This window comes from Antechinus flavipes, chromosome 2 (genome assembly GCF_016432865.1).
Source record: "Antechinus flavipes isolate AdamAnt ecotype Samford, QLD, Australia chromosome 2, AdamAnt_v2, whole genome shotgun sequence".
Taxonomy (NCBI): Eukaryota; Metazoa; Chordata; class Mammalia; order Dasyuromorphia; family Dasyuridae; genus Antechinus; species Antechinus flavipes.
In genome coordinates this window covers 294,105,942-294,118,200 of record NC_067399.1, presented here as the reverse complement: position 1 = coordinate 294,118,200, position 12,259 = coordinate 294,105,942, and the positions used below count along the sequence as shown (strand labels likewise).

General features: G+C 36.7%; 1 protein-coding gene across 1 annotated transcript in view; it reads left to right on the top strand.

The window, feature by feature from the left end:
* Positions 1–9,698, top strand: part of ITPK1 (inositol-tetrakisphosphate 1-kinase) — a 371,106-nt gene extending 361,408 nt beyond the window's left edge. The window contains exon 11 of the mRNA XM_051977360.1: positions 5,403–9,698. Within this exon, the coding sequence (XP_051833320.1) occupies positions 5,403–5,407 (5 nt within the window). The 3' untranslated portion in view covers positions 5,408–9,698. The remainder of the gene's footprint in view (positions 1–5,402) is intronic.
* The last annotated feature ends 2,561 nt before the right edge of the window (positions 9,699–12,259 follow it).

The following is a 12,259-nucleotide window of genomic DNA, read 5'->3' as shown; positions in this document are numbered from 1 at the left end:
ATTCAGGATATCAATTGAGAAAGTCGAGGTGGTATAGTGGAAGTATATATTATATACTTTATATATTAAGGGTTATAAAACCTACCTTCCAATCCCAGTTCTTTGCATTTATAAAGAAAGCCATTTAACCTTAATTTTCCCATATGTAGTGCAATTAGGAAAATTAAGGGACTGAACTAATTTAGTTATTTAAGGTTCCTCTCAGTTGTAAATTCTATGATCCTGTGATTTGAGACTCAACTCTGTCAGATGCAGTCCAGGATCTGAATAGCTAAAAGGCCAGATCACTAGCTATGTTAATTTGCTTGGACAATCCCCAGGGGAAAGGAAGATCACTATTGTTAGTGTAGAAGGTTAATGTAGTAGGTAGAAATACCTGAAAGCTCTCCTGAAAACATTTAATTGAGTAATTATTTCATGTGTGCAAATATACTGAAAAGAGCATGGTAGTTATGCCATTCACTCACTGTGTGAGTACAGTACTTAATCTTGGGTACGGTACTTAAACTCTCTAAGCCTTAGTTTCCCCACCTGTAAAATGACTATATGATCTCTGGGATCCATTTCAGTGCTCTGCTATTTCACATTATGATATCCTATGTTTTAGCATTCCATCTAGCTATAATATTTTAACATTGTGTTTTACAACTTTTTCTGTTTCAGAGAGTTTATTTTTATGTTTCACTAATATTTAAAGATAAATTCCTAAGCCTTCTGCAAAATAGAGAGAGCATGTGTGATCATCTTTATTTAACCAATGTAAAAAATATTGAGATAGGTGACTTGACTTAGGTCACACAGCAGTTAATGACAAAGATGAGACTAGAAAGTCAAATACCAAGCACTCACTGTTGTGGCAGATACTGAGCTAAGTGCTAAAGAGACAAAAAAGGCTAAACAGTCACTGCTGTCATGGAGATCACAGTCTAATGGGGAAGACAACATGCAAACAATTATGTACAATTTATATACAAGATAAATTGAAGATAATCAATAGAAGAAAGATTATAACCTTAAGGAGTATCAAGAAAGGGTTCTTGGTGGGGGAATTAGTTGAGAATTAAAAGAAGTCAGAGAAGCCAGGAGGAAGAGAAGAGAAGGGAGAAAATTTCAGGCAAGGGGGATAGCCAGCAAAAATTCTCAGAGTCAAGAGATGGAATATCTTCTTCAAGGAATAATAAACAAGGAGGGCAGTGTCACTGGATCTGAGTATATACAGGAGAAAGATATAAGAAGACTAGAACACTAGGAGGGGGCTGAATTATAAAGGACTTTAAAAGAAAAAAAAGGACTTTAATTTGATCTTAAAAGTAATAGGAAGCCATCTGATGTTGATAAATTGGGGATTGACTTGATTAGACCTGAAATTTAAGATCAATTTGACAGACAAGTAGAGGGAGAATGTAATGGAGTGGGAAGACCGAAAGCAAAGAAACCAACTAGAAGGTTATTATAATAATCCAGGCTTGAAGTGATAAAAGCCTTTACCAGGGAACTGAAGGAGATGAAGGTAGAATAGATATTTCTGGGATACTGATTGAATATGGGGTACAGGCAAGGCATTAAGAATCACAGTTAGGTATGAACCTGAATGACTGAGAAGATAATAGTATCTTCTACTGTCATAGAAAAGTTAGGAAAAAACCAACCTAAAGCATTGCCTAATAGCTCCAGAGAACCAAGGTTTCTTTGTGCCTTATTTTACTTGACCTAACATGCTGCTTCTGATTTTCTAGTGCTGAATTTTTAAATCTAACATTACTGGATTTAGTGATAAATCCTTTGCACTCCCTACCTGTAGCTTTTTGTTTATTTTTGGACATGTGAAAAATAGCATTTTGTAGGGAGTAGAGTACCTAATTTAAATTTAGGAGAGGCTGAATTCGAGTGCTACTTTTGATACAGACTAACTGGGTGACACTGGAAAAGTCACCCAATTTGCCACCCATTGGCAACATTCAAAGGCGAAGTTGTAGAAAAGATACCTATCTTCACTGATAAAAGAAATTCCTCACTGGGATCTCCCTATGTCAATAAATCACAGCTCCAACCAATGTCCAAGTAGGTATCACTGTTCCCAAAAGGAAGCTGGGCTCAGAGAAGTTGTGACTATGTACATAGAGGTCATATATCTAAGAAGCTGCAGAGGCAAAACTCAAATCCAACTTATCTGACGCATCAAGTCTGTTTCCCATATTGATTCCTCTTTTTGTAAACTCTGAACTCTTTTTTCCCCTCAATACCTACTTAAAAATAGTTGAAAGGAATCTAAAAACAAGTTTCTAAGAAATATTGGAGAAGAGGAGGATCAAAGAGATAGAAGCAGGGAGTGTACTGGAGTCAGATTGTACTTGTTAAATCTTTATTCTGAGCATTTATATCTCAGAAATCATCAAATGCTATAAATTTGGGCTTTGTTTTTTGTTTTATTGATTCTCAGAACTTAAGAAAGTGAAAGAGAAAATATCAAAAATACACATTAAAATTAAAGTGTGTTATATGTATGTTTTTTCAATTAAATGTTTACCAGCATACCCCTTTCTTTGAGTATAATAACCATTGCTTTGAATAGACAAAATGACAATAGACATTGGAGAACTCAAATTCTATATTTTTTCTGTTTTCTCTGCCAAGGAAACTCATGTTTGGACAGTGGGAGAAAATGCTAATATGAAGTTACAACTCCAAATTAACAAAGAAATAATATAAAAAGATTTAGTTGCCCTTGGTAATTCCAGATTATCAAACCCAAATGAACTATATCCCAAATAGTTTGTGAAATTGTGGAACTATTTATATAACTGTGGAACTAGTCTTTGTACCTATTAATTACTAATAACTAATATTCATATAATACTTAACTATGTGCCCAGTATTAAATGCTAAAATGCATTAAAAACTATTACTCATTTAATCCTCATAATAACCCTGGGAGGGTGCTATTGTTATGATCCCCATTTTACAGATAAGGCAATTGAGGCAAATAGCAATGAAGTAACTTGCTCAGGGTCACACAGCTAATAAGTTTGAATTCAGGCCTAACTCCAGACCTGATACTTTATTCATTGTATCACCTAGCTGCCCCAAAGGAAAAACGGTCAATAATCTTTGAAAATTTATGAAGCATAAGAATTTCTTCAGAATTAGAGAAAGGAAAAAAACCCTCTGACTTTCAAAAATAGAAAAAAAGAGTAATATTTGTACGCTATAAGATAATGAGATTGGCTTTGATTTTGGATGACATTCTAGAATGTAATTTTAAAAGAATAGTTAGTGAATATATATATATATATATATATATTTTTAATGTAAAAGAAAGTCATGATTGCTAAGATACATCATGACATCTCAAGAACATGTCACACCAAAATAAATCAATTTTTTTACAAGTTTCTAAATCAGTATGTCTAGATAATGTTGTAGATACTAGTTGCTTAGGTCTTACCAAAGTTTTGGATAAAATCTTATGTTATTCTTAAAGAGAAGATGTACCTTAGTCAATAATACAATTAGTAGTATTCAGGGCAAGTTGAATGATCAGACCAAAAAAATTGACAATAGTCTGAGGTCACTATGAAAGGAATCCAAGATCCAACTTTGGCTCTGTACTAGTTTAACATTATTATAAATGACTTTTTAAAAAGTATAAATTTTGGGAAGCAGAGCCAAGATAGCAAAGAGTAGACAGAATATTGTCTGATGTCTCCACAGCTTCCCTCAGAGTCAACACTAGATCTAGCCTCTGAACAGATTTTAGAGTGACAGAACCCACAAAAATTTGGAATGTAATATTTTCCTGCTTAAGACATCTTGGAAGGATTTCAGGAAAGGTCAGTGTCAACTGGGCAGGCGGGAATACGGCCCAGAGTAGGTAAAGAGAAGGGAGGCCCGTTTCAAGGAATCTAACAGGAAGCTCTTAGCCAAAATACAGCATCATTGGCTATTTTGTCCTGGTTTAGAAGGTCAATAAATCTGTGACACCTCTAATGCAACTACAGAAGGCAAATTGTGAGTCCCTTAACCCCAGAATAACAGGAAGGACTTGGTCAGGCCCGCTCAACCTAGGGAAGCATGCAGCATCACCAGCCCCAGTGCAGCCAGTGAGAAGCCCCTGTTGCATTGCAGAGGAAATTTGGGGCAATATCTCCTGTGCTTCAACCTTTAAAAAGGAGTAAAAAAGCAAAAAGAACTCTGACCATAGAGAGCTACTATAGAGGCAAGGAAGATTAGAACACAAACCCAAGAGGATAGCAAAGGCAAAATGCTTTCAGGTGAAGCCTCAAAATGGGAGATTAACTGATCTCCAATTCAGAAAGCTGTCTTGGAAGAGTTAAAAAATGATCTTAAAACAGAAATAAGAGAAAAATGGGGTGGGAGGGAGTAATGAGAGCTTTGCAGGAAAGTTATGAAAGTTTTTTTGGGGAGAGCCAATACCTTAGAACAGGAAGCACAGAAATTGACTTAAAAAAAACTACTTAAAAATAAATTTGGTAAAATGGAAATATATATATCAAATAACTTCTTAAAAAATAAATTTGGTTAAATGAAAAAAAAGAAAACAATTCCTTAAGAATAGAATTGGTGAAATGAAAAAAAAAAAGCCATTGAACAAAACAACTATTTCAAAAGTACAATTGGCCAAATGCAAAAGAAGGCCAAAAAAAAAAAAAAAAAAAAAAACCTAACTGAAGAAAATAATTCACTAAAAATTAGAATTGAACAAATGAAAGAGAATGACTCAATGAGACATTAAGAATCACTCAAACAAAATTTTTAAAAATGAAAAAATAGAAAGAAAATGTAAAAAAAAAAAAAAAAAAAAAAAAACCTCATTGGAAAATAGATGCAGGAGAGATAATCTAACAATTACTAGTGTACCTGAAAGCCACAATGAAAAAAAAAAAAAGCCTGGACAACATCTTTCAAGAAATCATCAAGGAAAGTTGTCTTGATGTCCTAGAACTAGAGTAAAATGGTCATTAAAAGAATTTAGTGATCATCTCCTGAGGTCCCAAAAAGAAAACTCCAAGAAATACTGTAGCTAAATTCCAGAACTATCAAATTGAGGAGAAAATCTTGCAAGTGGCCAGAAAGAAACAATTCATATATCAAGGAGCCACAATCAGGATTATCCAAGACTTAGCAGCTTCCACATTAAAAGATCAGAAGGCTTGGAATCAGAAGGCTTCTTGATATCCCAGAAGGCTACAATCTGTTGGAATACACAGGAGCTGTTGGAATATATGGGAGCCACCTGACAGTGGCAAATTTTCAAATGGAAAAAAGGATTGTAGTCAGTACAGGCATTTAAGTCTCTCATCAGTCTCTGGGCTCAGCCCTTTGATGTGTTACCCCGACTATAAAAGCCTTATCAGGGCTCTTCTTCCTTTTCTTCCCTGCAGGTTAAAGAAGGAACTCTGGGAGGATCCTACTCATGAACAACTCTGGTTCATCTTGTAATTCTTATGCTTCTTATACCCCACATTCAGGCACCATATATTGGAATACATGGGAGCCACCTGACAGTGGCTGCTGGAAATCCAACCCAGACCTGCAGAATAGATCTCCTCGTGTGAGAGGATGCTACAAGGAGACTGAGAGACAGTTGCTGTTCTCTGACCTCTCTGACTGAGAGGCTGTTGCATTGTCTGACCTCTCTCTTCTTCCTTCTGCCTCCAATTTATCTCATTCCCAGTCTGCAACACCTATATCAGCAAAGGCTGCTCTGCAGCTCCTTCAGATATTATGATTCACAGCTGTGGAGGCTCTTGGAGAACTGTCCCTTAACAACAACCAAGAATCAACTACCCAGCAAAATTAAATATTATATTTTAGGGGGAAAAAATGAACATCAATAAAATAAGATTTTCAATCATTTCTGATGAAAAGCTGTTTTGATGAACAGCTCTCCAAGTACAAAACTCAAGAGAAGTATAAAAAGATAAACAGAATTAAAAAAAAAAAAACCTTATGGTTTTATTCCCCATCCCCCCATCCCCAGGCAACTGGGGTGACTTGCCTAAGCACATAGCTAGGAAGTGTTAAATGTCTGAGACCAGATTTGAACTCAGATCTCCCAAAAAAGAAATTAGGAGTAGAAAAGGGATTATACTGGAAGAATAGGAAAGGAGAGGCAAAAAAAATTATTACATGAAAAGATATTAAATCATTAAAGTTGAAGGAAAGAAGGGAGGGGAGTGAGCATTGCTTGAACTTTAATCTTATCAGATTTGGTTCAAAGAGGGAATAGCCTATATATTTAGTTTGCTATAGAAAAAGGTATAAAATTTTAGTTTTATACATTAGATAAAATTGGTTTTCTCTGCATTATGCTTTGTATTTTTTCTGTTTAGTACACTAATCAAGTGTAGTTCAGTGTATTTTTGCTAAGACACTGAAGTATACTTTTTAGGTCTGTGACATTGTGGTCAATATGGTAGACTAGTCCTCTTGGCATTCAGGCAACTGATCTTAAAAGCTGGAAGCTTATTTGTTTATACTTGAGCCACAAAGGGACACAGACTAATAGCTGAAAAAGTCACCTCATCCCTGAAATCATGTAGTGTTGATTTGTATATTTGCATGCACTACACCACATCCTTGTACTGAAACTTAAAAAAAATTAGCAAATTTTTTTTAAATTTAAATTTGCAGAGGACTCAAAGCTGAGAGGAATAACTAACATGTTACATGTCAAAATCAGGATACAAAAGAGGTCCCAACAGCCTAGAATATTGACTTACATTAAATGTTCTATTTAGTAGAGATAAATGTAAAGTCTTACATTTGGTTGCAAAAATTCAATTTTATAAGTGCAGAAAGAGGAAATATGGCTAGATAACAAGTTTTCTGAACAAAATAAGAGGGAAGGAGATAAGGTACATGCTTATTATTAATCAGTAGTGTGGTATAGAGGGCCAAAAAAGCCAACTTTAGACGACAGTAAGGGAATAAAAGTGTCCAGAAAAAAGATTATAAATGTCCTGCAAATACTACCCAAAGCAGTTAAAATCTTCCAGCTCCATAATTCATTGCTACTCAATCTAGATTTATAGATTAGATTAAAGATAAAGTCAAAATGTGTTCATGATTTAGACATAAAAGGCGATACTATAAGCAAATTAGAATAATGAGGGATAGTCTACCTCTCAGATATGTGGAGAAAGAAGCAATTTATGGGCAAAGAAGAGTGAGAGAACATTATGGAATGCAAAAATGGATAATTTTGATTATATTAAATTGAAAAGTTTTTGTACAAATAAAACCAATGCAGCCAAGATAAGAAGAGAAGCAAAAGTGGGAAAATTCATTTTAAGTTCAAGGATACTGATAAAATCCTTATTTCTAAAATATATAGAGAATTGACTCAAATTTATTCATTTATTTGTTTGTTTGTTTGTTTGTTTATTTATTTATTTTTAAAGAGAATATTTAATAATTTATTTGAAAGGGAAAGATTTACTGGAACCAAATGGATCCATGGTTTGGTCCCAGGGCTGAATGAGACTATCGTCGCCAAGAATCCAGTGCGAGTTCTCAATGACCTATATAAATGTGGCTCAGACTGGATATACTGAGGCAGGGGTAGAGTCAGAATACTGAGAGTGGAAACGGAGGGTGGGGTGAGCAGGCGATGACAAAATAGGGGGAGGCACCCGGGACAAGGGGAGAGGCATTTTGATAAGACAGTATCTGACATTCCGATAGTTTGGGATGGGGAGAGGCATTCTGATATTCTAAAACATAAGATCTTTTACCCTTATCAAATATTCTGATAAAGAGGGAGGCGAGGTTTTGCAGAACTGAGCTTTGAGAAGCAGGGAAACTGAATCACTGTGACATAATACTATGAACTTACCTACTTTTTGTAATGTTTAGGTGAGATAATGAATTTTATATTTTAAATGCAAATTCTTTCTTTTCTCCCCATTCAAATTCTAGGGGCAAGTTTTCCCCTCCACATATATATAATGAGGATTCCACCTTTTATACTGGTACAAATCCTTTGACCAGTGAGCTCAAGAGACACCCAGGATAAATCTTGAAATCATAGCATCATAGATTTAGAGTTGAACTCTACAGCTAGTAAAGCTGTGTAGAATTTGAACTCATCGTCTAGACTCTTGAGTCCAAGGCCTTGTCTACTACCCCAAAGTGGGGTGGATTTGTAGTGGCTTCTGAAGGACTGGTGCTTCAATAGATGGCAGGTAGAACATGGGGGTGTGTGAGTCAGAAACCATTAATAAAACAACTGGATAGATCTCTAGAAGCAAAGCAAAGTCTACCATACGTTCTCGAGAACTTGTGACCGACTTATCGAGCAGTCCATCGAAGGGAGGAAGCACCGTAGGGGGCAGGGTCGACACCTTTAATGCCTAATGCAAATTCCCCTCCCACCACTGACCCTCATCCTTATTCGCTGAGGATCTTACATTCTAAACGCGAGAACTATTCAAGAAATTGAACTTGACCAATAAGTACATAGATGCCCATATTTGGCTGAAATAGGGAGGATAACAAGAAGGGGACTTAAGTATGCCCTTAGGGGGATAACAGGGAGGGGATAGCAGGGAGAAGAGAAGACTTTAAGTAAGTCCTTAAGATAGCAGGGAGGAGACTTTAAGTATGCCCTTGACTTCATACTTAAAGTCCTTCAGGCCTACTCAAACTTCGAAATAGATGAAGCCTTACTCGATTTTCACAACTGTCTTGAGAGATCTCACTTTATCTCGTTCAGTCCCCCCTCTTATTTATACACTGAGATCTCTTCAACATCTTAATACAACAAAATATATAAATTTAGTTTCACACAAACTTCCCCTTCCTCAGCTAACAAATAATCCAGCACAAGGCTGTTGTAAAACAGCCTCTCTTGTTTGAGTAGCTTGGTCAGCCAAAAGATCTAGTGCTTCAGCTGACTCAAATTTATAAGAATAGAAACCATTCTCCAATTGATAAAAAGTGAAAGAATATGAATAGACAATTTTCAGATGAAAAAAATTAAAGACATTTCTAGTCATATGAAAAAATGCACTAAATTATTATTGATTAAAGAAATGTAAATTAAGACAATACTGGAGATACCAGTACATACCTCTCAGATAGGCTAAGATGACAGGAAAAGGTAATAATATGAAAACTATATTTTTCCTATTACACTGTTGGTGGAGTTGTGAATTGATTCAACCATTCTGGAGAGCAATTTGGAACTATACCCAAAGGGCTATCAAACTGCATACCCTTTGATCCAGCAGTGTCTCTCCTGGGCTTTATCAGAAGGAGATCATAAAGGAGAGAAAGGGACCCATATGTGAAAAAACGTTTGTGGCAGCCCTTTTTGTAGTGTCAAGAAACTGGAAACTGAATGGATGCCCATCAATTGGGAAATGGCTGAATAAATTATGGTATATGAATGTAAAGGGATATTATTATTCTATAAGAAACAATTAGGAGGATGATTTCAAAGAGGCCTGGAGAGACTTACATGAAATGATGCTGAGTGAAGTGAGTAGAACTAAGAGAACATTGTATGCAGCAACAAGATTAAATGATGATCAACTGTGAAGTGACTTGGCTCTTTTCAACAATGAGGTGATGCAGTCCAATTCCATTAGACTTGTGATAGAGAAAGCTGTCTGCATCCAGAGAGAGGACTTCGGGGGACTGAATATGGATCACAATAAAGGATTTTCACTTTCTTTGTGGTTGTTTGCTTTCTTTTTTCCTTTCTCATTTTTTCCCCCTTTTTGATCTGATTTTTCTTGTGCAGCATGATAAATGTAGAAATATGTATAGAAGAGCTACACATGTTTAACATATATTGAATTACTTGCAGTCTAGGGGAGGAGAGTGGGGAGAGGGAGAAAAAAATTGGAACGTAAGAATTTGCAAGGGTGAATGTTGAAAACTATCTTTGCATATATTTTAAAAATAAAAAACTATTATTAAAAATAAAATGAGAAATTATTTTTAAAATACAGATTAGGCTGAAAGAGGTAAAGTAAGTGCTTTCTGAACCCATCCAGCAGTTTCTTACTGGAACACTCAGATTGTTACTTAAAACTAGTCTGTAGCTTCCTACTGTTCAGACAGAATGATCTTGAGTAATAGTGCTGAAGGAAAATAAATACCAGCTTTTTACCAAGAGATTCTATGATGACTAGTAGGCAAGAAGTTGGGCTAGATAAAAACAATAGGTTCATTTTATTTAGTTTGTCCTTTTGCTGACCATCTTTATCTTCTAGAGATGGCTAGATGACCACCTTATAGAGCACTGGGCCTGGGTCAGGAAGATCTGAGTTCAGATCTCGCTTCAGACATGTGCTATGTGAAGCACTAAGATGTTCATCCCCACAGCAGTACTTAAACATCTGTGACAGGATATAGAAAATGACTGGGACTAAATGTGGAAGAAAAGCAATGGCCTTGTCTCCCAGTGGTGGTTTGAAAGGGGAGTCATGGTGATACGGTTCTAGTGGTAGGGAATTGATGTGTGAGAATCCTCTCTGGTTGGTTGTAGGTCCAATGTGAAAGAATTCACAAACCTGAAATCTGAATGTGGCAAGAAAAGGGAAGTGTATTGGCACTGAGAAACCAGCTTTGCTAGTAAGACAGACTCCTCATTGGCAAGGTCCTGTCAGAGACATAACAAAGGTTCTCACTGAATTACAACAAAGGTTATAACTGCCCTGAAGGGTGGGTCTCTATCAGAGGAGAGTTTCAGAGTTCACTCACAAAAGTCAAGGGGAACACAATTTGCATCAATGGGGTGTTGGGGGGAACATGCAACTATTTGGCATTCTTCCCCTGCTCTAACCCCAGAAACTTCCTTCACCCTTCCCCCCAGCCCCAGGATTGGGAAACTGGAAATCGGGTCATGGTGGGCCAGCACCAGAGAAGCCCTAGTAGCAGCTATACTGCAACATTTGCCTGTCTAGAAGGAACAATATGGGCACCAGATCCAACACAAGTGTGTGTGGAAGATGTCCTGGCATCCTGCGAGTAAGATTGCCTAAAGTACCCCTGCTTCTCTCCATTTGGAACTTTCAGCCCTTTCCAAACCCTAGTAGAGTATAAGCTTCTTAAGAACAGGGACTGTTTCCTTCTTTGTATCTAAATCCTCAACATATAGTCCTCTGTTTAGGATATAATAGGTGCTTAATAAATGCATGTTGATTTCTTCCCCCTCCCACTCCTGCAGTGGGGGGTTTATTCAAAAAATCAGAAGAGATCAGTGTTCAGCTCCTAGTCCCCAGCCCAAAGTTACCTGGAACTGTAGGAATTGGGGGGAGGGGGAAGGTGAAAAACCTCCTATACCTGAATTCCATGTACAGTATCCCTAAACGGTTTCCAGCTACCACTTCTTGCCTGTCCTGACCATTCCTTACTAGAGACAGGACATTGCTAGAGAAGAATCCCTGGGTTTGCCAGCAAAGGACAAACCCTACCTGTCATTTACTAATAATATGACCATAGGACAAGTAACCTCCTTGAACCTCATTTTCCATTGAGGGGATTGACATTAATGATTTCAAAGGTTCCTTCTGTTCTAAATCAATTATTTTATGACCTCTCACCCAATAGTACTTTATTCCTTGAAGCCCAGGATGCTATTTTCTCTTAAAAAGATGCAGAGTTCCTACCTCTTACATAGCTCAAAAACTTCCTTGCTTTTTCTTCCCTTTCTCCTTTTTACATCCTTCTGCTTTACTAGAGCAGGGTTGAGAGTTTCCTTCTGCTTCTTATTCTCTCTCTCTCTCCTTTTCATCTTTTCAAAGAATCTTTCCTTTCTTTTTGATAGCCCAGACATAATCTAGACATTTCTCCAGTGGTACCCTCCCAACTTTTAAAAATTCTTCTACCAGGGAGAACATTAATATTTTGTGTACGTGTAAGCAGTAGCATGGCATTAGTAGCTCTTTATTCACGCAACACTGAAATATTCTTCTCTTCTCATGGAACTGAGATACTCCATCCTATGCCATTCTTGCTTCAAGCTCTTGTGGCTAACTGCCATGGCAAATGTATCATTTGCTATACCTGCTCATTATTCCAAGGATTCTGTTGCTGGGGGGTCTGGGAATAAGATTTTACCTACAGGAGCCATTCCCACCTTTTGGAGAATTTCCCACCTATTCTCATAAAATGTTACTTCTGTAACTCAGTTGCCTTACTAGCTGTTATTAGATCCCTGCATCTGTTATCTTAGAAGGAAATATTAAATTCAACATTTATTAGACACCTACTATGTACAAGGTGC